This window comes from Lytechinus pictus, chromosome 3 (genome assembly GCF_037042905.1).
Source record: "Lytechinus pictus isolate F3 Inbred chromosome 3, Lp3.0, whole genome shotgun sequence".
Taxonomy (NCBI): Eukaryota; Metazoa; Echinodermata; class Echinoidea; order Temnopleuroida; family Toxopneustidae; genus Lytechinus; species Lytechinus pictus.
Window position 1 is genome coordinate 18,934,171 of NC_087247.1, and position 26,034 is coordinate 18,960,204.

Sequence of the window (26,034 nt, forward strand, 5' to 3'; positions counted from 1 at the left end):
TATATGTTTACCGCACTTATGACTAACTGCATCGTAGATGGAGCTATAATGGATCTGAATTAAACACACATTGCTTCTTCGACACTCCAAAAAATGCGTGTTAATCTTTTTAACTTTACAAGTAGTAAGTACATCATGACGTTTCCATCAAATTTCATTCCTTAGATGCGCAAGTGAAAAACTTCTTAAGAATGATTTTACTTAATCGCTCACACAGGAATTTCATATAAATGTTCGCTGATATACGCATGAAATCACAATCATATATCACTAGAAGCTTATTAAAATCATAAAAATTTGACCTTGACTTTGTACATGCTGATCAAAATAAACGTATAAGAAACACGTTCGGTGTTTCCACATGCAGCTACATAATAACAATTGACATCATTGAACTCTTCAAATCGTCCCTCAAAACTCACTTAATTCAGCAGATGTGTAGTAATTAACTTATGCGCCTATGAATGTTTTAACACTGAGAAATATGGCGCAATATACTTGATGTAGATAATCATCATCATCACTTTCCCCCGAAATACCCAATTAGAATATTTTAGCACTTCCTGGAATTTTTCAAAAAAATTATGTGTTTTACAATAATAAATAATGAAATAGAAACAGAATCAAAATTATGTGAGCACGAAGTGTAAGCGCAAAAATTAGGCAAATAATTTATTGACATCATGAATATTAAATAGAAAAAATCTGGTGTACAATATCTTGAATTTTTTCTTACTTTCCGGAAATTACCTAAAAAACTTATATGTAGATTTCTTTGAAATCAGGTAGTTTCCTTCAAAGTAGAAACAATTTAGAATATAACACGGATAAAAACGGGCCCATCATGCATTCCCAGACGATGATATATTATTGATTGACCACTGCATTGCAGCTATCTTCAAATTACAATTATTTAAGATGGATTTAAACAGGCCCTCATAAGATGTGTGAAACCATTCCTGATTAGTAACCCTTTTGCTTACACTAATTCTAAGTCTTACACTCTGAGACTAGTGCATGTATCGATGATGAATAATAGAAAATCATATTTTCGAAGTAAAATGCCTGCCGAATACAGCAGCAGCTTCGAATCTCCCCTCTTTTTGTAATAACGGTGAAATTTGTGAATCGATATATATATATATAAATATATATATATATATATATATACGTATATTGAAAAGGTTGAAATTGAAACTTATTAAGAAACTTAGAGGGAGGAATGTATTCTAGAAAAAAGAAAGAAAAAAAACCGTGACGTTATAATTTTCCCAACGTTATGAAGTGATTACAAAAAAAATGTAAATATATATTCATTTATGAAATCGCTTTTTATTCTTTATATTTGTAATTCCACAACCAGATAACCACGCATTGGCTGTATCCAAGTACAATCTTTTCTGAAGAGAATTGTGCAATTTAGTTTCAGTCAAATTTCGGTCAATCTCTCTTTACACAAATCACCCCTCTATGTATTCTAGAAAAAAAAAACATAACGCTATAATTTTCCAAAACGTTATGAAGTGATTACCAAAAAAATGTAAATATATATAATTTATGAAATCGCCTTTTATTCTTTATATTTGTAATTTCACATGCGGAAAACCACGCATTCGCTGTAACTAAATACAATATTTTCTGAAGAGAATTGTGCAATTTAGTTTCAGTCAAATTTCGGTCAATCTCTCCATACACAAACCACCCCTCTACCTCTCTCGATCTCATTCTGTTACCATTACCACCACAATCGGAAGTCCGTGAACCACAAATGTTATTATACGGTTCTTCGTATGACTTGCATGGTAGCCGACCCACTTCCTGAGGTCCCAAAGGGTCGAATCCCGACGAAGTATCTTTCTCCTACGCTCAAGTTGCGAAGCCAGTAATTCGTCCGATGAGGGTTATGAATGATTACGTTACGACACTTGCAGAAACCAGGGTCTCGAGCTAGGGAATAGAAATAAAGAAGGAGAATGGAAAGACGGGGGGAAAGGAAACATGAAACATGAAAGAGAACATTATTTGAGAAGTGGAGCAAGCATGTGCAATAAATATTCCATGCATAAAATTTGGTAAAGTAGGTTGTTATGTGTTCGGATATGCATTTACGAATGCAGTGTATGACATGTGTACCTACAACTATACTTATTCGAATTATTCTTGAAGATTTCTTTTTGTAAATGTCATGAAATAATAATCAAAATGTTTTTTTGTAAATGTATGAAGAAAGAATAAAAATAATCTTAAATAACAAATAAAAAACTAAGCAATGAGCAAATAAGACATTCAACAATTGATTATTTAAGAAAACCAAAAGTCATAAAAACATATACCGAGAATATCCTAATTCAATACATTATTATGGACAACTCAAAATAATTGTCAATTTTTGTTTCGACTGCTTAGCAAATCGAGACTATAGGTGCCGCTTTTCCGGCGGCGGCGTCGTCAACATTGAAATCTTAACCAAGGTGAAGTTTTTGAAATGTCATCATAACTTAGAATTGTATGGACCTCGTTCATGAAACTTGAGCATAAGGGTAATAAAGTATTACTAAGTACCCTGCTTGTGTTTCAGGTCACATGACCAAGGTCAAAGGTCATTCGATGAACGTAGACCAGTACTTCTAACCAAAACTTCATGTAAGACTTCGTGTAACACGTTGATTGTCAAGTTGGGCGTAAAATGACAATTTCCACAATAAAAAAAAATGTATAGTATCAAATCAAAATGAAATTAATAATACTGAATACTGTCTCGTGAGTTGTTTTATTTTTCATAACCTCTTAATTGATAGTCCTTACCCGATTTTATTTGTATCCTGTATCCCTTGGGTTGTCCAGGCCAGGAAGATGGCTTCTGCCAAGTGAGCTTAACCCCATTTTTCCCCTTTGGTCTGTTGCCAAACATTGTGACAGGCGGATAATCTGCAACGGGATAATTCATCAAAATGGTGCTATTATGACTGTATAAAATGACAGTGTGAGTTTCATCTAATCTGTAGCAACCTAGAATGTAATTGTTTATAATTGTTGAAAAGAACAAAATGATAAATAGTTCATGGTTTTAATTTTGGGGATATCCATATTGTATTTTTTTCTAATATATATATAATTTTGATTTTTTTAAATTTACCTTGCTGTGAGTCTCTGTTTGAATCTGGATTGCTGTTCTCCGAAAACCCGACAGGATAGGCATATGACATTTCGTCATCGGTCACGTGGACAGTCACTGAGTACCCTACATCAGGTGACTCATGATGTAACACATGATTTCCACTGTCAACTGGAGTTCGAATGACACAATCTACCCTGTCGCTGGCTCTCACTATATATTTTGAACTTGGTAGTTCTTCGAGATCCAAGTGGAAGCCCTCGGTATTTACACAGTCGACCGTAATAAGTAGATGAGACTGACCATTTCGGTTGCTGCTGGTAATAGAAGGTACCAAGATTGATCCGGTAACCCGATGACTATCTGGAGTTACAGCCGTAAGAGCCTGTCCATTTCCTTCATAAAGTATGACGTACACCGGTTTGTCGGATTGCACTAAGTATATATTATTTGGACGGGCTCTTTCGAGCGATGACTCCCCAAGCATCAGAGGAGACGCTACCTCGGATCCACCACCGGATAGTCGAAGAGTAGTCTTGTCGGATATTGCAAAGATTTGATAAACGCTGTCTTCAGAAGACGCATACGTTGTCACCACGAACCTCTGGCCCCACTGGTCGGTTGGTAGTAGTTGGTGAGGCTGCCTGCACAAGGTTGTACCTGGCATATTCGGGTCGCAGTGATCCCCGACAATAACAGAAACCGGGTTATCAGAGACAATTAAGGTTCCTGTCAAGTCACCATCACTCCGAAGAATAAGCGATTCGAATCTCTGAAGGTTTACATGAAATTCATCCCCTTTATTGTATCGCATCCCGTCAAGCTCTACAAATGAACTTGGAACGATGCTTAGATCTGATCGACTTCCTGCGGCCGTAATGATCAGTTCCGTCGGTGACGCCGCGTTTCCAGGATCCACGACAAAGTACGGTGTACCTAGCATCGATGTCGGCAAGGAAAGGAACGCTGTTGGCATGTTGGGCATCAAGTGCTCCTGATGCATGCGGACAGCGATTGGTTCATCAGATACAACGTGAAGCGCACTTGTCTGGGTACCGACCTCCTTAGCAGATAATCTGCAGTTCAAGAGGACGGGTATGGTGCATCCCTCTCCAACGGAGAAGTGCAATGATTTATCTTGCCCTGGGACGGTCAAGTTGATGCTTGCTGAGGAATCCACACCTGATATGTATAGCTTAGGATTCTCATCATACACCACATCCTCACCATACGTAGTATAGAAAGCAGGGATGACAAAGTCTCGACCAGCCGTGCCTGGGATAGAGGCTTGGATATCTAGGAAAAATGAACGATGATGAGGCAATTAAAAATACACTACTCAAAAAAAGTTAAGGACCACTTTTTAAAACGTACATAAAGATTTTATACAAGGTGTTTTATTTCTGGAAATACCTCAGTACAACTGTCCTAAATGTCCTTAAACACGCTGTAATCAATTTCACGCATGGGTGGTTTCAGTTGTTGCACAATGTCTCTCGCATCACTGCACATCCTGAAAAGTGGGCCCCGAGGGGTATCAGCTACCGACATGAAGTGGTAAAAACGAATGTCTGAGTGTCTTTCAGGCAGTTCAGTAACGAGTGTGACCACCTCCTGCAGCAATAACGGCTTCACAGCGCTGTCTCATGGAGCTGATGAGGCGATTGATGTCTCTGACGTCCAGTGCATCCCATGCAGCCTCCAGAGCCACACCCAGCTGCTGCAGTCCAAGTGGATGGGCTTCGAGCTGGTCGAGACTCCTCCCCATCATGTCCCAGACGTGCTCTATCGGGTTTAAGTCCGGGGACCTCGCTGGCCACTCCATACGCTCAATCCCCTGGCCCTCAAGGAACTCGGTCACCACCCTAGCTCGGTGGGCACGGGCATTGTCATCCATGAAAATGATGTTTTGTCCCACATTTTCTGCAAATGGCACCACTATAGGTTCAAGGACCTCATCCCTGTACCTCACTCCTGTCATTGCTCCCCCTGGGACCACGTAGAGACGAGTACGGTTGGCGTAGGTGATGCCTCCCCACACCATGACGCTGCCTCCCCCATAACGGTCATGTTCTGCAATACAGGGGTCTGCAAATCTCTCTCCTGGTCGCCTCCAGACTCTCGAACGTCCATCATTGTGGTCAAGGGAAAATCTGCTCTCATCTGTGAACAGAACTCTACGCCATTGCTGTCTGGTCCATCTGACATGCTCCCGGGCCCAGTTGAGACGAATTCTTCTGTGAGCAGGGGTGAGTGGGACACACTGAGCTGGCCGTCTGGCATGCATATTGGCTCTGTGAAGTCGGTTACGGGTGTTGTATTTCTAGAAATACCCGAATATGGCTGTCTTGAATCTCCTCAAACACCCTGTAACAATTTCACACATGGGTGGTTTCAGTTGTTGCATGATGTCTCTCGCATTATTGCATATCCTGAAAAGTGGGCCCATTGTGAAGTGGTACAAATGTGGATTCAAATGCATTTTCTGTCTTTAGTCTCTACAATCAACAAATTGCTGACAACAGCAATGCCAAGATACAGCTGTCCAGGATGCCATCAAACACAATGAAATTAATTTCACACATGCAGTTCTTTCATGTCTCTTGCATCATTGCAATGTGCCCGTACAAAAGTGGCTTCCAAAGCATTTTCTGTCTTTAGTCTCTACAATCAACAACTTGCTGACAATAGCAATGCCAAGATACAGCTGTCCAGAATGCAATCAAACACAATGACATCAATTTCACACATGCAGTTCTTTCATGATGTCTCTGGCATCATTGCAGTGGGCCATAAGACAAGTGTCTTCCAAAGCATTTTCCGTCTTTAGTCTGTACAATCAACAACTTGCCTACAACAGCAATGCCAAGACACCACCTAAGTGAAACAGATGTAGCCAGAGCCCTAGTGATGCTGGATGCTGGCCTCAGTCAGCGAAGAGTAGCCAGAATGATGGGCGTGTCACACAGTGTCATTAGCAGAGCAAATCAAAGACACCGAGAGACAGGGCTATACTCCGAGAGACCCCGCAGTGGCCGACCAGTTTCGACAACCCCTAGAGATGATCGCTACTTGACGAATCTCAGCCTCCGCAACCGCTTTCACAGTGCACGCCGCCTCAACAATGACTTCGCTGCAGCAACTGGAGTGATTGTTTCCACTCAAACAATCCGTAACCGACTTCACAGAGCCAATATGCATGCCAGACGGCCAGCTCAGTGTGTCCCACTCACCCCTGCTCACAGAAGAATTCGTCTCAACTGGGCCCGGGAGCATGTCAGATGGACCAGACAGCAATGGCGTAGAGTTCTGTTCACAGATGAGAGCAGATTTTCTCTTGACCACAATGATGGACGTTCGAGAGTCTGGAGGCGACCAGGAGAGAGATTTGCAGACCCCTGTATTGCAGAACATGACCGTTATGGGGGAGGCAGCGTCATGGTGTGGGGAGGCATCACCTACGCCAACCGTACTCGTCTCTACGTGGTCCCAGGGGGAGCAATGACAGGAGTGAGGTACAAGGATGAGGTCCTTGAACCTATAGTGGTGCCATTTGCAGAAAATGTGGGACAAAACATCATTTTCATGGATGACAATGCCCGTGCCCACCGAGCTAGGGTGGTGACCGAGTTCCTTGAGGGCCAGGGGATTGAGCGTATGGAGTGGCCAGCGAGGTCCCCGGACTTAAACCCGATAGAGCACGTCTGGGACATGATGGGGAGGAGTCTCGACCAGCTCGAAGCCCATCCACTTGGACTGCAGCAGCTGGGTGTGGCTCTGGAGGCTGCATGGGATGCACTGGACGTCAGAGACATCAATCGCCTCATCAGCTCCATGAGACAGCGCTGTGAAGCCGTTATTGCTGCAGGAGGTGGTCACACTCGTTACTGAACTGCCTGAAAGACACTCAGACATTCGTTTTTACCACTTCATGTCGGTAGCTGATACCCCTCGGGGCCCACTTTTCAGGATGTGCAGTGATGCGAGAGACATTGTGCAACAACTGAAACCACCCATGCGTGAAATTGATTACAGCGTGTTTAAGGACATTTAGGACAGTTGTACTGAGGTATTTCCAGAAATAAAACACCTTGTATAAAATCTTTATGTACGTTTTAAAAAGTGGTCCTTAACTTTTTTTGAGTAGTGTATTAACCTAGCAATTTAAATCAATTCAAAGATACGTATAGGCATATAGGCTACATGGTGTTTAAAAAGGTAACCGAAGTTCAAAGGTCAGCTATATCAAAATGCATTATTTATGCATTATTTATTCTTGTGATGTCTATTCTACCTCAATGGAGTAACTCAACAACTTTAATTTGACACCTTCCTTGCGTCACAATCATGACAATTATCACGGGTCATAGGCCCGTATTCTAAAGTTAGGTTTAACTATTGTCTAACTCTGTGCTAAAATTATGGGAAGCCAAAAGTATCAACAATTTTATCAAGTTGTATTTTTCTAATGTTTACTGCATGTGCTCTTTCCTGATTCATCGATGGCGAAAACAATCATCTATTTATACTTCCTACATGTCCTAGACAATTATGAATGATTTGAGAGCCAAATGAGCTAAAATAATGATATCTCTACCGTTATTGATTTATGTAACAATTGGCTTTCCATACTTAAACCACAACTTTAAACCTGAGTTTAAATTAAACCCGACTTCAGAATACGGGCCATGGAGTCAATTAAGAGTCTTGAAAGGTACAAAACCCACTTATTCCAAGTTTAGGGTTTTAGTTTACGAATGCACGAAACCAACTTTATTGTAAGGTTTTTGTTTCATCAGTTTTCCCTTCCAAATTTCAGTGAATGGCTATCTCCTCAGTTAACTTTTTGTGAGTTACCGACAGCATATTAACTACCTAGCTTCCGTCTCTGTTGAACATGTCGTTCATCCCCTAAATTTTGCACCAAAATTTTCAACATTTTCACAGTACCTCACAATCGATGCTGCATGTCTTGCACTGCTCTTCTAACCATTGCTGAATTGTGACGAAAAACATTTATATTATGCTAAACAAGTCACCAAGGATGTGCTGAACTAAAATTGCTGCTAGACACCAGTTTTGTAACATTTACTTGCAAAAAAGTTATAAGAAGGGTAACATTTCGCTGATATTTGCAGGGAAATCTCTGATGAAACCCAAATCTTTAATACAACAAAGTACGTTTCGTGCATGTACATTAAAACCCAGAACTTGGAAAAAGTGGGTTTTGTACCTTTCGCCTTCGCTGTACCATAACTCTGTGACACGTGTCAATTGTGACGCAAGGAAGGTGTCAAATTAAAGTTGTTGAGTAAGTCAATTATTAAGAATAGAAATCACAAGAATAAATCATGTATTCTTAATACAGCTGACCTCTGAACTTCGGTTAACTTTTTTTTTAAACATCCTGTATCGCTGTTGTGACTGTGTGGTCATGATGGCAGCCTCATCAATTTTACTACTATCATCTAAACTTAGGTTGAGAGAGAATACGAGTAACATTGCGTATGATCGATTGTTTCACTTTATTTTTGCTTTAATGTGAAATCTCAGCACATTCTAAAAATAAGGCGCTAACGTCTTCATTTTATAATGACTGCACTTCGGATTTGCACTAAGGCAGCACGCGACACGTTTCATTGGACACCAAAAGTGCTGCTTTTAGCACCCAAGTTCTGAAACAGCACTTTTAAGAGCAGTCACTATAGGAACTCCTAGCACTTTATTATCAAAAGTGCAGATATGGTAACCCCTTCAAAAATGTGAGCCAATAGTTCGGAAAGAAAAAAAAATGTTTGCGCAGCATTTAAAATGAAATAAAAATATAGCGGGTTACACAACTAGACACTCTCAGATAGTAACAAGAGATAAGATTATGACGCTTGAAAAAACCAGTTACTTAATATTCGTAGACCACTTTTTACTTTCCCAAATAATTTAGATTTATCTTTTCCAAAATATAAACATAACAAAATAATTAAACTTGACTTACCGCGGACTAATCCAAATACAATGAAATATAGTAACACACACCTGTCCATCTTTAACCTGAAACCATGCTAACACTAGAACAAGAATGAAAAGGATTCACTGCATCTGCTCTTCAGAAACAAGAACTAGGTATATAAACTTGGATTTGCTTGTGTAACTTTGTTTAACTTTGTTTACAGATCGCAGCTTCCTCCGATGAAGAGTGCAAGGACCTGGATCATTAAAGACAAAGTCAAAGTTTTGGAGTTACTAACCCATGAAAAAAATAAAAGTAAATACATAAAATAAAAAGGAGAGAGCATAACAGAGGTTGCATTTTGTGTTTTTCCCCATGATAATTGAAAGAATTTCTCCCCATTTTATCTTACAGCTTCGAACAAAAATGAATTGAACATACCTTGCTGAATATGATTTACGGTTGTTTGATATTGAAGGAAATTAAAATCGAAATGTACCTACAATGTATACCTTCCTTGTTTTATTAAGTTTCTGGAGAATTGGAGAATATGACGTAATTCGAAACAATACCCACAATACTTTTTCAGTACACGATATTATCGATTTGAAAGGGAACAGACTGTGCCCACCCCTTAATTCATCCCGAGATCCACTGCGCCTTTAAGATTTTCAGTTGTGACTAGAAAGGAAACAGTAAAGTTTCTTCAGCCGTCCAACCCGCGATCCCATTTCCCATAACCATGATACCTTGGCAAAGATGTCAGGGTCACAGATTCGAATATGTTATAATTTTGACAAGAGCCAAGAAAGAATGGCAATATAATAGCAAAATAAATATATTAAACTGTAGTATGTCAGTATAAAAAAAAATAATAAAGCTCTGTATCACAGTGCGAATTTTTTTTTTTCGCTATGGCTCATGATGTGGAGAAAGGTAGAAGCATTTCGAGAGAAGGAATAAAGTTGAATACCATGTTATCGTTTTTTATGAGCCACGCTGGCAGATCTTAAGCATTTTGTTCCGTTTGAAAATTATTTACCAACGGGGATAAATCCGAAGTCAAGTGTATTCATGATCAGTCAAAGAGTTCACTTGATTAACGCGGAACAGGTGTACAAGAAATGTCGATGAAAGTTCATTGGTCTTTTGATTTAATATCATCCATTCTGAAAAAGTACAGAGTACCAAGCATTATGTATTAAGCACTAAATGTTGGTGTTCTGGATATTTTTCAGCGGTATAATCGTTCTACTTGCGAAAAAACAAATTTGCAAACACTGCACATGATTTGTGTTATTTAATATATACAGTATATTTAAACAAATATGTTATATATTGATCTTAAAGCGTATATTCTTGTGAAAAAAACAAAACAGAGTGGGAAACCAGTGTGATGATTTTTTTTGCTATTAGACATTGGATTTGTACCAGTGTTGTAGTCAAGGCTCAATCCTCCAAGGCCAAGGCCAAGGCTTAAATACCCAAGGCCAAGGCTTCAATACACAAGGCCGAGGCCAAGGCATGCAAGCCCAAGGCCAAGGCCAAGGCCTGAAAACCTCAAGGCCAAGGCCAAGGCATTTCAAACTTTCAAAACATGTATATGGAACAATGAGACAACAATGCTTAGGCGGCGGACATGACACACAGGGCAAAATGTATTAAAGGTGTGAGCGAGCGAAAATTTTGACCCTTGTACATGTAAAACAAAAATAATTTCATGATAGATTTAGACATTATTAAAATAATAATGTAGTTACCTTTGTATATTTAATACATTATTTTTCTAGGCGATTTACATTGCAATAATTATCATTACCACGGTCATCTGATCCTGGCATGCCTATTATCAACGTATGTCTTTCTCCACTCCCTGGGACAGGAGAGGCAGAACGTTTTTTTTTGGGGGGGGGTGTCAAAGCCTAAAAATACATTTATAAGTCAAAATGAAAGCCTTTTTAAAGTGATTTCTAATTGATAAGACAGATATTTTGATTTAGGCTTTACTTTTCTGCCAGAAAGCGTAGCGAGTGAGCGGTTTTGAATTAAAAAAAAATTATGAAGTTGTAAAACTCGATTTTCGGTCAATTATGGCGCTAATCACTGTTAAAAGGGCATCCTTGCGAGATGTTGCCAGCATGAACCACGAGCTCAAACTTCTGGACATTTCGTGTAATGAGAAATGAAAATCAAATATTCCAAGCTGTTTTTGTAATCATGAAAAAGATGTGCATCTTACTAAAAAATTAACGCGAACGCGAAGCGCGAGTTAAAATTTTACTGACCAGAAAAGGAAGTTGTTCTGGACTGCATTTAGTGACTCATAAATAGGATACATTAAACTCACCAATCAAATAATGCGAGCGCAAAGCGCGAACTCAAAAAATTGTGATATTCTAACCTGATAACTGGACATTCTACGCATTTTTTTTTGTAAATGGGAACAGAATGAGTACCTTACTTAACAATAATTTATGCGAGCGCGATCCAAAATTTGGTGATTTTTTAATCTAAAATGTATTATGTTTTACTATAAAAAAAGGTATTTCTTTTTGAAAAAGGGCACATTTGATTTGGAAAAAAGGGCATTTTCGATTTTGGAAAACGGGCATTTTTCCTACAGGGAATTTGTCAGGGGGGGGGGGGGGCAAGAGAGCACAAAGCGCAAGTTGAAATTTTTAAATGCTGACCTGAAAATGAGTAATTTTTAGGACTCTTGTCAGTTTTCATGGTTTTTTTTCTGCTTACAACCAATATTAAATTTCAATTCTCTTTTCTTGTATCTTCTATTAATTTACCTAAAAAACTGGAATAAAGAATACTAAAAAATGAACGTTATATTCAAAAGGATATAAAATAAACGGGGCACACCCCACACCATTAATTGGGGGAGGTTAAATCTTAATTATTTCTTAAAACAATAAAATAGAGTTTTCTATGAAACCACACTGACACAAAAACAAATATTTTGTTTCCTTGAAACTGTAGTGAAATGAAATTCACTGTCGAACCATATGATTAAAAACAAGTAATCTTTTTTTTACTCTGTTTTGTCAATCTGAGACACTATACCCCCCAAAAAAATTAGATGTACTGCTTATCAACATATTAACTGATTTAGCAGTATATTCTGCCAAACCAGCATCCCCCTTCTCTGTCTCTCTTCCCATTCCTCTGTCTTGCCTGTTGTGTTCAAGTTTACCAAATCTTTTCAGAATATCAGTAAGACTTAAAACATTCTTGTTGATCAAAGATTATACAAGGAAAATCCTAATGGAATAGAAATCAACCTTGTTATCATTCTTTGGAGTTACATGTAGCTATTCTGAAAGTATGAAATTGTTGTCAAAATTGCAGTCAGATCTGTCAGAATTATTCCTGTCATAAAATCACTATAATCTTCATCATTATCATTATTATTGATTTTGCCATTATCATCATTTTTAAACAACATATTACCAATAAATAATGTTATTTTTCATCACTTCTGTTTTCTTTGTTACTTAAGTATGTGATGATAATTCTCAATAATTAAAATTGATGGCACTGCTAAGTACACTTACTACTGCTGCTGCTACTGCTACTGCTGACTGGTAGTATTGACCATTAGTGTCATTAGATATACAGAACAATTTAAACATTTGTAACTACTTATATAAAAACAAATGAAAGTACAACATATAAAATGCCTTGAAAAAGCCTTGAAAATGCCTTGAAATTTCAAGGCTAAAAATCCTCAAGGCCCTCTCAAGGCCAAGGCTTTGAAAAAGTAGGCCTTAAGGCGCCTTAAGGCCAAGGCCGAGCATCAAGGCACTACAACACTGATTTGTACCAAATTTAAACTTTGAACATGTTGAAGTAGGCATCACTAGTTCTTTTTCACTTCATTAATCAAAACGGGTTTATAAATTATGATTTGAAGATGCATTATATGTAAAAGAGATAGTTAGATTCGTTATGAATTTAAATAAGAGCAGGGTAATTTTTCATCCTCTGCGGTGAAAAGGATTCCTTATGATCATTATATGTCCAGTAACGATTGTGAGTTCACTCTGGATATAAAGTGCGTCCCACAATAAAGGAAACCAGTTTTCAGAGACAGATTTCACAATTATTAAATTCTGTCTTTAATATATATTTGATTCTCATGGAAAGAGTAGAATCTCATCTTTAGTTTGAAACCAACAGCTTAGCAAATCGTTCACTCATGGCAGATTACAAATACTGAGGCAAATCAGAAACGATCTGCGCAGAAACTCACGTGTGAATATGAATCCGTTCTCATTTAAGGGATCGCTGAGAGAATCCTAACAAAGAATACTTTAGAAATACTAAGGCCCAATCGTCGAATAAGCACCTTCTTCGTATCATGAACCAATCTTGTCCAATTTTTCTGCGCAACCTGGTTTTGACATTAAAATTTTAAACTCGCTTTCCTCATTAATGAGTAAAGTGTTCGTCACATATTAGGCATCAAAATAAAGAGCCGGAATAATTGAATTATATGATTCTGTAAATTAGATATCATATTTCATTTGCCTTTGAAGAAAAAGACCTGGGAATCCCGGTTTCTTTTTTTTTCTGGGACGCACTGTATGATTTGTCCTTCCTTTTTTATCATACCAAGAAGATTCTATGACTGGAGTTCCAACTGGCAACAAATTTATTCAAGCAGCTGTTCATTTCTAAAGAAGCACAAAAGAAAGAACGGCAGTAAAGAACTTTTTGATGTCCGCCTTCGAAGCCGCCAGTTTCAGAGAAGAAATGCGAGGAGTGAAATTTTACGAATATCAATTTGTATCAATTTTCCATCTTTGATATTAATAAAAAAAACTGAAATTTGAATGCATGACAAGACATCAACAGCGAAGCACTAATACCAGATTTACACAGAAATTTGCCCAGATTATATCAATTTACCTTTAAGTAGTGAAAAAAGTAAGAATTTGACCTTTTACCAAAACCAGCTTTTAACACTTTTCCGATCGTTTGCGGCAAATGAAAAAATATTGCTATTCATTATTGTATATGCCAGATGAGTGCCCGCACATGCCCAGTCGAGTAAATTTGAGTCATATTACAGGACATATGGCATAGTTTTTTTTCGCATGCCTCCGAATTATGTACTACACATATAACCAGACCAGATGCGGCGAAAAAGTAATTATCATCACAATAGCATATTTTCCTTTATATATGACCTATAGCTGCCGAGTCATGCGGGAATCATTTGTCTACACAATTGCAAGAAATGTTGAGCAAAGTGCATGCCTGACATACTTTCTGCTGGCGGTTTTTAACCTTGTTCAAATGGATTTTAATTGCTGTTATTCCATCTCATTTGAAACCTCCTTGTATCAGACAAAAAACTTCAACACTCACCACATAGCGCCATCTACAGCTCATCAGTGGAACAATCAAGATTGTCGACTTTTATTCTTTGGACTTATGCCCAGCCACACAGGACTTTGACTCAAAACCTACTGATTGTATGTCAATGATGATGATGATAATAATAATATGCATTTATATTGTGCCATCTATCTAGAAATAATCTATTTCGAGGCACATTGTAATGATTATTATTACCCCAGCTTTAGCTAAGGCGACCTTCACGCGCTCATTGCAGTTCAAGAAATTAATCCGACTGGGTACTCATTCACCTCACCTGGGTTGAGTGCTGCACAATTTTGGTTAATATCTTGCTGAAGGAAAACACGTCATGGCTAGTATTCGAACCCACGCCCCTCTGATTGAGAGACAAGAACCGTAAACACTAGACCACGACGCCCCCACTGTAAGTAGTGTAAAACCTTTGATCGGTCCGATTTGGTTTCGCTTGTCTGACTGTGAGATGACACAGCGCCATATATTGGCGTAGCAATATACTGGCTCAGAAGTTTCTGATTTGAGATTGAAGTCTGTCTTTAGCTCTGGTAAATACCCCCCCCCCCGGTGCGTCTATAACTATTCAATTTCATCATGACTATGAATGTGTGTGCCTTTAAACGTTTATGAAGAGGAAATAAAATGAAAATGTGTTCTACATTGTTGCAATTTTACATGAAATTGTTTTTTATTAGTGACGGATTTGAATACAGATATGTTCGTGTTTTTTTTCTCTCTTTATGATATAAAACCTATTCAAAAGCCCTTAAAAGGCTCACAATCTCAAGATATAATTTTATTTGAAATGGTAACTTTGCCATCCAATGATAACTTGAATGGAATCCTTGATTCTGATTTGCTGTTGATCAGCTTTATCATGGTTGTTACCATTGGATTGCAAAGTTGCCTTTATATTTATCTTTATGCAACGGGGCCCAGATGAATACGAAATGAAAATGTGTGATTGACAAATTCATCTATTAAATAGAAGAAAAACCTCGGTAAAGTGACAGTTCCCAAACTGCTTGCATTAGTTGATATGCATGGCCTTTCTTAAATCTTCGATTCCTAGATTCTGGAAAGTGATCGGATCACTTTCTTTGGATATGACCTTTATAAAATAGATCACCGTCAATAATATTGTACCATATTCAAGTGGACAGGTCATGTAGCAGTCATATCAACGATACAAGCTGATGATTATGTAATTCGATTTAACGTTAATATATTTGATCGTTCTTGAGTCAATTTCGCATGTGTGACTGTATCATTATGAATTATGAGGATGGAAGCGGTCGTTAGCTTGTTCATTCGTTGTTAAAATAAGCATAGGCGCATTAGGCGGACCCGTCTTTTTTAAGATTACGAAAAGTGGCTAGGATGACCCGCTTTTTAGGTCTGAATCGCCAAAAAAATTCAACCTGCACTTCGCTCTCGCTTTAAATTATATACGCATCTTGATTATAAATATCTACGCATTGATTTCATTTGCAAATTTAAGTTTAACTGAGCTATAAATTGATAACGATAACACCCCCTCCCCGACATTGTCGGACATTCGAATTGACATGGTGGCACATGACCGAATTTTTATGTTATTGAAGGCTATAGATATGAAACACGATTCAGGGCTCATGCATTTTGAGTATAGGGGCCTGATAATAATTATACAACTTCATTTTTATAGATCATTTAGAAACCAATTTTTGTTTTCGATGATAATTCCGTTGTTAGTAAATTATGGTTTTTTAGACAGCGTAAAAAGATCAAAAATGGATGATTCCTTACTAAATGTAAAACACACTCTTTGTTGATGATCTATCTAGCCCTGCAGCCTGTATCCCATTTAATACCGAAGACTTTTCGTTCAGCAATGTGTTTCTGTTGAGAGTCTCTTCGAATTATGTTTTATCAGTCGTCCCCCAAAAAAAAGAAACATATAGTTTGCTAAATTTATCTTGTGATTTGTCAGCTTTTTTCGGATTCTAAACAGTTTCTAATCCTATTACAATTCAGTGATCTGGAAATGTTAAGTAAATATATTGTCACTAGCAATCCGTCACAGAATCACTTCATTGATAATGTTGATCGAGTGAATTACAACATTAATCACGGGTCCAGACCGCGTCACGTTTGATGCCAGATGAAGAGAATGGAAGAATGAATGTATCCTTGATGGACAATCGAGGTCGGAACGAGGAGGGAACCTTTTGTTGTGAATCCAGAGAGGTGTCGGGCAATTCATTAAGATTATAAGAAACCGGACAAATGGTGACTTTGTAAAGAAGAGGAGATAGAGACGGTAAAGGTTGACTAATCTTAGTGCTAAATCCGTTTGAGCATCTACCTGCATGGTTTGGAGGACGCATAAAACAGTTTGGGAAAGGTCCTTATATACAGGAAAATCTCCATTAATAAAAAAGTTACTTTAAAAGGGGAAACGAATTAGAATTTAGATATATACGCTTATATTCGAAATTCGACAAAATCCGTCAAACGATATGGAAGTTAATATGAAATATTTGTTTTAAATGTGTATATCATATCGGCAACACCATTAATTTCATTGTAATGTATGTTGTGGGTTACCCTTCGAAGTGCTCTAGTACGCTAAATAATTCAAAACAATAATCCTTAAAAAATATAACAACAACATTGGTTTGAATAGTTTTTATTTCATGGGAAAATCAAAGAAAACACCACATATTTAAAAAAAAATCAAATCAAAAGTGAGATTTCTATTAAATAGTGATTTTATTTTGAAGCAGCCCTGAATTTCTTTTAAAGTTAAACTTTTACTATTATACAGTATACATATGCTTTTTTTAATGCACCAAGGTTTATTTATGTATACATAATTTTATGTATACATAATGCATGAAGCAATGGTATTTTTGGTCAAATTTTTCTTTTTGTTTTGTTTTATTGATGTAGGTTCTCTAAATTAAGCCAAACAACTATGGAGTAATCCAATGCTACAACATTTGAATTTGCCTCCAACATATCCAAATGGATAAGCCTACACCATGTTCTTCGGTAGCATCTTTTTACCATTTTGAAGTATTTGTATAAGAGAGACTGGAAGTGTTTGACTTTCCCCCAAAGTTTCACTACTTTTTCAATCCAGCAAAAGAAAACTTACAAATTACATGTACTGGGATTCGAATCCGCAAATGTGCTATTCAAAATGCATTTTACTTGGCTCAACCCACTGCGCCTCACCGACAGTGGCAACACGAGACGTGATCTTATCGAAGGAGATAAACCCTTAATGTGCCTATTATGGACCTAATATTCTCAAAACTACAATGTACGTTGAACCGCATGGGAACCATTTCTTTGGTATATCCAGTAAATATAATTCTTCAAAGGCTAAGCCCCCGACAAGTTGATTTTGAAAAGAAAAAAAAATATTCGACAAGCATACCAGTGATTTTTTCTCTAAATTTGATGCGGAATGTTTCCTGAAAAATATGCCATTATATAATATCATTTATTTTACTCTCAACAGCATTTTTCTCATTCAAATCATTTGGCGAATAAAACGACGATGTCACATACTTTCTCCTATGTATTTTTTTCGTTTGATATATGAAAATCGAATAAACTCTTTTTTTTAAATAATGAAAAAAAAGGATCTCCACGAAATCACACTGAATTATAAATATAATCATGATTTTTCATGATGATTCAAACCATGTTCTACATAATTTTCGCAAAAATGAATATATTTCACATTATAGTTATTTACCAAATAAAGAGTGAATTCGTATAACCATTGGCTTTCTCATTTGCATTTAACATGATTTGTATTATCATTCTTATGTGGAAATGCGCGAAACATATCGTCACTTTCTTATTTTACATCCAGTTTCGATCAAATGTTTAGTATTAATTATGCAATTTTTTGTTATCAAGGTGGAATTGACCTTTTACACTCTAAAAAATATTTGGTGTTCCATTAGGGTAATTATGTGTCCAACCAACATTGGGCATTTCTTATGGGCATTTTTATTTATCCAGTGTGATGAAAAAGTTTGACCATTCTAAATTAATTGCTGCTTGTTTTTTAACCTTACTGGAGAATATACTTCCCGCATTGGGTAACATACTGCCCCAAATTGGTTGGACACATAATTACCCTCGTGCTGGTTAAAATTTTACCCACTATTTTTTACAGTGTATATAATAATATTCGAGACAAGATATATAATCAAGAGAAAGAGTTGAAGGGAGGGGAAAGAGAAAGAAAGAGGAACCATAGAAAGAGAGAGAGACAGAGAAAGACAGAGACGGAGAGAGGGAGACAGAGAGAGAGAGAGAGAGTGAGAGAGAGGGGGGGGGGGGTAGAGAGAAAAATGGGAAACGATTGCCTCTGCGAAAGAAAGGTATTTTGCGGGATTTGCCATATCATTTTACATTCCATTTACGACATGAACACATTAGCTGTGTGCGGACGAAAGAAGAATTCCCTGGGGTAAAAATGTTGCTTTAGAGGATTTTTTCCCCCTGAAATTGCCCCCAATCCTTAATGGGATGAATAGAAACGATGTGAGGTTTAACGTTGCTGAAAAAAGTACTACTACTAATAACAAAAAACAGCGATGCGCGTCAGCACGACCGACAGAAGCTCAGTATTTGACGGTCTTTGACACCACTTAAAATCAGCCTGCGGTCTGAGTTGCACTGAAAATACCCACAACAACACAAGAAGAATAGGCATTCGGAAGAGTCAAATGACATTACTCTTCAACTTCACCAATGTGGTCCCTTTTACGAAAAATATAAAACATTGGTTAGTGAGGGAAATTATGGTAAGAAAATACTTATTGACCGTTCAAGAAGACAAAATCGTATACAATGTCAGGAAACGATAATAGCCCTTTTTTTAACGCTATTGCCAAATTATGAAAACAAAATAGAATTACTGTTTTTTGTATAAAGCGTGGTGATCAGTATAAAAAGTCTAATTTCCCGGGTTTGTGATATTCTTCCAATAAAATAAATTCGTTATTTTTTTAGTCTAGTGTCCACTACTGCTGCCGCTTCCTTAGCGATTGCGAAAGAGCTAAAATATATTCCGAGTACGAAATCGCGAATTGGACACAAACAAGGGAGCGAGCGAGCGAAAAAAGTTCTGACGTATTAAAAGTAAAATCTAATGGTAAAAGTTGGCATAAATGCTTGGCAAGTAATGTTATTATTTCACTCCTTTCCTTTACAATATTTTGTTTATACCTTGGTCAAGAAAGTTTTGGGGTCCAGTGCCCCCAAGCCCAGTGATCCCATCATCATATCAATAATGTATTTTATTTGTATACTCTAAAACGCTCAGAGAACAGTTTCCATCATTATTTATCTTGATATTATTCTTGATTGGGTGGTTGAGGTTTAATAGTTTTATGTGCATTACCAATTTACATTCACAAAACAAATTTACATACAAATCAAGTAGGTTTCTTAATTAGCGTAAGCCTACTTTTCATTAAAAGAACAAGTTTAAAGAAATTTGATAGTATTAATCTCAATTTGCATTATTATTTTATTGTTTTTTTCATCACAAACCAACTGGTTTCGTTTTGCATCTGTATAAGCATTCTGTACGTGTCTTTCGATAAACTAAAGGTGCTATTTCTATGCATAATACCAATTTTCAGTAATTTGATTGGCCTATGTAGAAAAAAATAATAACAATCGAATACTATTTATTGCGACTCTCGAGAAATTATCAAACATGAATGGTTACCAATATCATTTTGAAGTTTCATAGTTAAAGTTAATAGAATTAATCAATTAAACAATCAATTTTAGTGGTGAAATATGATAACCTTTTAAATACTAGTTGTCCTGAACAAAATATAATAATAGGTTTGACGAAAATCCACTAAAAATAAAGAGGTATGTTTCTTTAAGGTTTTGAATCTATGTCGTCATATATACGAGCAGCTGCCAGATGACGTGTAACATAATTTTAATTGATTCCTTTTATGATGAATGAAAAACAATATTCCCGTAGAGGCCTGTATATAAAATAACGCTTGTGGTGATTGAAGAAGTAAACATATTTCAAATTTCAAAGAAAATGGCATCATGCATGAGAGAGCTGCTCGTGAGGCGTCATGAAATAGACATTCTTAAAAGCGATCTTTGTTAATATTCGATGGAATTTCTCCAAATCCACATAAATACCATTATATACAGGGAATATTTATACACCCAACGGCGTAAGTTTACATGTTTCAACTATTAAAATCAGACAAGAATCAAATATATTTTCGTGCATACTACTTTGAAATATCTATGACTCAAGGTTCATAAAAGAAATTATGCATGTCTGCTCCACCTGTCTGTCAAATCTTACCCAAAATGTAAAAAAAAACCTAGGATCCTGGGGGGAAAAACTATCCCGGATAAGGTAATGTTGCATGCTTGCGGCCTAGGACATGACGGGTCATAATGTGGAGCATGAGCGGTACGAAGTTCAAAGATCTGATGGCTTGAAGGAATATCGCCCCGATATCTGCAATACTACACTAATTGATTCCCCTCAGACTCTGCTCTGATTGAGTTATTTCATTAATAACATCTTGGAGGCGTACTCACTATGCTACCCTGTTCTATCATATCCACATGAAGACATCCAGGAAACATAGATGTTGACTTTCGTCCGGTATCGAAAGGAGTAAAAATATGAATGATAAAAGTGTCACAGTTCTTTTGGAGGCAAAGTTAGGTGCAAGTTTCAAGTTCTGACCGAGACCGGCAGATGCGGTGTTTGTCCGAGGGCGCTATAACGCCATGAACTCTCCTGACTTCAAGGGTAGGTGCCTGGGCCATAATGAGCTTCTCCAGAGATTAGACCATTTTGTATTACCCACCTTTATTTGAATAGATGCTTACCACGAAAGCGCAAAGAGATGATAATTTATACCAATAATCCTCAGCCTGTCATGCATGTATATGTATTGCCTGATTGCCATTCGTGGATGCTTTTGTCTTGTTTCAAGATATTTATGTCTTACACGTCAAAAGTAAAAGCAATGTACTCCGACAAGCTTACTAAACAAAACCCATTTAACTATCAAGGATGTGATCGATTGGCTCGGAAAAGAAAATGTTACATTGCCGTTTAACGGAGGGGGAGGGGGGGGGGGTTATTCTCTGATCCTCATTTCTAGGTGGTAATGATCAAACCTATTTATAGTCATTAGTAAATAAAACAAATAGCTCAAGAATCATAATCATGATAGGTCAAGTGTTTAGACAGAGCATGCCCACCGGCACTAAGAATCAAGCAATGGCATCATACCAGGCTCATTGACCTCAAGAACCAATAAATGGCATATGACCAATCTCATCGAGACCAAGGGCCAGGTATGGACATCAGACCAGGGTCATCGGAATAAAGGATTGAGTAGGGGCATGTCAGACAAGGGTCATCGGAATCAACGATCAATCAACGATTAAGTAGGGACCTCAGACCAGGCTCATCGGGACCACAAGGATCAATAACATATATAAGTCCAGGCTCATCAGGATCAAAGAACATAGGGACATCAGACTGGGCTCAACGGAATCAAGGATCAAAAGTCATCAAAACCAGGCTTATCGGGATCATTGTAGGGACATTTTTGACCAGACTCATCGTGATCAAGGGTCAAGTAGAAATAGACCAACTCATCGTGCTTAAGGATCAAGTAGGGACACCATACAAGGACCGTATATGCATCTAGGGCCAACTAGGGAAATCAGGTCTGGGTCATGATCAATGAATATTAAACAATATGAACGGGTTTCGGGGCCAAGAATGGACATCAGGACAGGGTCATCGGGACTGAGGATCAAGTAGGAACATCATATTAGGTTAATCGTGATAAAAAATCAAGTATTGACAGTGTAGACCAGGTTCACCAGGATCAAGGATAAAATAGGGACATCAGAGCAGGTTCGTCGTAATCAAGAATCAAGTAGGGCCAGCAGACCTGGCTCATTGGGATCAAGAATCAATTTTTTGACAGAAGATCAGTCTTAGCGGGACCAACGCACATCAGACTAGGCTCATCGGAATCAATAGTCAAGCAGAGACAACAGACCAGGCCCATCGGGACCAAGAATCAGTAATGACATCAAACCAGTCGCATCGATTGGGATCAATGTAGAGACATTTAGCCAAACTCACCGTGATCAAGGGTCAAGTAGGGACATCATTCCGGATCAAAGGTCAAGTAGGAATAGACCAGGATCATCGTGCTTAATGGTCAATTGGAGACACCGAACCAAGATCATCCGACTCTAGGGACATTAAATCGGGGTCATGAGAATAAGTATGAATATTAGACAGAGATGATCGAGATTCAGGGTCAAGAATGGACATCAGAACAGGGTCATCGGGGTCAAGCGTATGTATTGATATCATTCCAGGGTAACCGGGTGAATGGTCACGTATTGACGTCCAACAAGGGTAATCGGGAACAAGAGAATCTTATTGATGTCAGACTATTGGCATCTATTAATGTCCTACTATGATAAGGAAAAGCGTTTTGACAATATATACGATATAATATAGTGACTTTTTAAACACTACAACACGGTATACAATAAAACAATGAAATGCGGTGAAGAGAACGTGCGACCATAGAAACCAAACAAGAAATGTTGTGGTTTTTTACCAGTGAAACTTAGTATTTTGAACCTAAAACAAGGTATATACATGAAATATTGAAAAGACGATTGCGCGTATGCAAGGGACCATACCGATCGAGTCCCAAAACTAGCATTTTTCTCATGTGAAACTAAGCATTTTGAACTATACAGTGTATTGAAAGTAAAAGACTCTTTGTAAGTTTATACCGTTGCACTTAGCATTTCCAAATTATAGAATAGTAGACCTATATTTTATTTTTCCCTTTTTCACTGACCAATGAACAACCATGATCCTCTGTACCACTTGGTAACACCAGTGCATATTATCATCATACTCCAAAATGAAAAATTAAATCCACATTTCATTGTTTGAAATATGAATATCAAGAGAAATTGAAACCAGAAAGTGAATCTATTACTAGCCTCAAAATAATGCTCCATTAAAGAGATACGACCATCGTTTTAGCATGTTGAAAAAAATAAACCCCGACATTATAATTGACTTGTATAAGAATTCAAAAGCCCTGATGTAATAAAATATTAAATGATTCCGGTTTTCACTGACCAATGAACAACCATGATCCTCTGTACCACTTGGCAACACCAGTGCATATTATCATCATACTCCAAAATGAAAAATTAAATCCACATTTCATTGTTTGAATTAGAAATACTCCACAAATTTTGCCCAATTGATCGTGGGCCCAGCAGCGCCATATCGACAATGCTATATCCCTTAAATATTTGAACGCCAAACAGGGAAGCAGCAACTTCTATCTTTTAACGTCTTTGGTCTGACGCAGCCGGGGTTTGAATTCCCGAGCTCTCGGTTGTGAGCCGGGGTAGTGAGACGGATGCTCTACCCACTGAGCCAACATACCAGTATATTTTGTCAAGTGATCAGATGAGTAATGAACGTATATATAAAAAATAGAGATTCTTAAAGACAGCTTTAAAACAGCTGAAAATTCCCATCAGACTTAAATGACCTTTTAAACGCCAACTAAGATGTCCCTAAAGTGTCTATAAGTGGCACTTTGAATATGGTTGGTGGCGGAGAGTTTCATCATTTCGTCAGGAAAGATTACCTTTTACTATGTTTTGGTTCTGACTTGAATAGGAGATGTGAATGGCCACAAAGGAAGTGTTGGATGGGGTGTTTCCTGAACATGAACGCTGAAGACAACAAGAGCCGATGTCCGCTCTCTTCGACCCTCTTCCTACATGGATGAAATAATTAAACGTAAAAATGGACATGGCCGTGAGGGCGTTGAAATGAGAGGTTCTGTCGTCTCGGCAATGGTTGTTTGAGACGTGATTATCTGCCTCGAAGTATTATCTATTTGTCCGAAATATATTCTTGCTGTATATTGATAAAATAATACTCTTAGTTTCATTTCAATTTGTCACCGTCAATGTCACCCACCATTTTCTCACCCCTTCTATATACTTACAAGCTTTTGTTCCCGTCTTCACCTTCTTTCACAGTGTCCATCAACCAATTTGTTTTTGGGGGTTTCCGTTATTGTTTCAATGGTGCTGAATATCATATCAGAGCTCTTGCAATCGAGGTTTGTGGTAGGAAGCTATTATGAGGAATATGTATTATTCATAATTGTGCCTGGCCATTATTCATGGAGATGCATTACATGCCACTATATGATTTCCCAACAAATGTCAATCTTCATTTTGCATGTCTTGTTGTCATCAATAGTGTGGGCTGTCAATTATTAACACGCATGAATATCAAGAGAAATTGAAACCAGAAAGTGAATCTATTACTAACCTCAAAAAATGCTCCATTAAAGAGATACGACCATCGTTTTAGCATGTTGAAAAAAATAAACCCCGACATTATAATTGACTTGTATAAGAAATCAAAAGCCCTGATGTAATAAAATATTAAATGATTCAGGTTATTATCTGTGACACGGTGAATTTGATAAAATGCGATCATGGTTTAAACCAATCGTTCGCTCAAGTACACTTCGTCGCACTGTTTGACGCCAAAAGATATCATAACTTGACGAATTACATGCTTCACATATTCCATCACGAATAGAACAATGCAAATATTGATACAGACGTTAAATATAGCATAGGTATTAATGTAGTAATAGTAATATATTACAGTGCATTGTTAGCTTGATGACATGGGCCGCTCAGTCAAAGATCTAATCCTAATTGCCACTGTGTACTTAACAAGCGCACATGGATCAATGACGTGATATTACCTTTCAATTTTATCAAAGTGTTATATTGCGATTTAAGTGGAATGAGCGGTCAAAGTACTATTCTATATACTAATAAAGGAGCCACTCCTTTATAAAGACATCAAAAGAGAAACTGTTGTATTACTTTGGTGATATTACTCTGTAATTGGGACCTATATTAGGGTGAGGATGATCATACCAGAGTCTTGTTATTGAGCCTCAATGCAAGTGAATGTTGTGAGTACGTAACAAGCTCACGGAGACGTAACATAAGATATTTAAGTCATAGGAATATAGATTTTTATCATCGCCAGTATAAAAGATTTACTCTCAGCTTCCGCTCACAAAGCCGTAGCGATGAAATTTGTTGTATATTTCGGCCACAGCCCTTTCGATTTTTCTTTGACAAATGTTTTGTGCTTCGCTTTTTTGTGTTCATAATTGTCTTTAATATAAGTTTTTCATCAAAAACCGACGCAGAGAACTCACGTTTTCAAAATATCGACTCACTTGAAACGATTGCAACATTGATGAATTGTTTAAGGGAATTAATACACATGCTATTTCTTAAAAGGGATAAAGAGGAGTGAAGGAAAAACGGCTGTCACCTGTCAACATTAGAATATCAGCATGTTTTTTTTAGTAATCATTATCGATGTCGAAACAGATTAAGTGGAAAAATAAGGATAATAAGATAAACCAAAATAAAACTATAAAGAAAAGAATTG

The 26,034-nt window shown here is 37.4% G+C and overlaps 1 protein-coding gene across 1 annotated transcript; it reads right to left on the reverse strand.

Moving 5' to 3' along the window:
- Positions 1 to 1,197: 1,197 nt before the first annotated feature.
- Positions 1,198 to 9,163, reverse strand: LOC129255822 (IgGFc-binding protein-like). The gene is made up of 4 exons (XM_054894152.2): positions 9,108 to 9,163; positions 3,137 to 4,411; positions 2,806 to 2,928; positions 1,198 to 1,947 (listed from the first exon to the last, which is right to left on the reverse strand). Exons 1-4 carry the CDS (start codon positions 9,154 to 9,156, stop codon positions 1,775 to 1,777), a joined length of 1,620 nt encoding a protein of 539 aa, XP_054750127.2. The 5' UTR covers positions 9,157 to 9,163; the 3' UTR covers positions 1,198 to 1,774.
- Positions 9,164 to 26,034: the final 16,871 nt, after the last annotated feature.

Bases quoted from the DNA above. Each gene is read 5' to 3' on its own strand.
- LOC129255822 (XM_054894152.2), bottom strand. From the start codon at position 9,156: ATGGACAGGTGTGTGTTACTATATTTCATTGTATTTGGATTAGTCCGC. The intron at 2,929-3,136 runs GTAAATTTAAAA...ATCCCGTTGCAG, and splicing joins AAACAGAGACTCACAGCAAG to ATTATCCGCCTGTCACAATG. The intron at 1,948-2,805 runs GTAAGGACTATC...TCTATTCCCTAG, and splicing joins CAGGATACAAATAAAATCGG to CTCGAGACCCTGGTTTCTGC.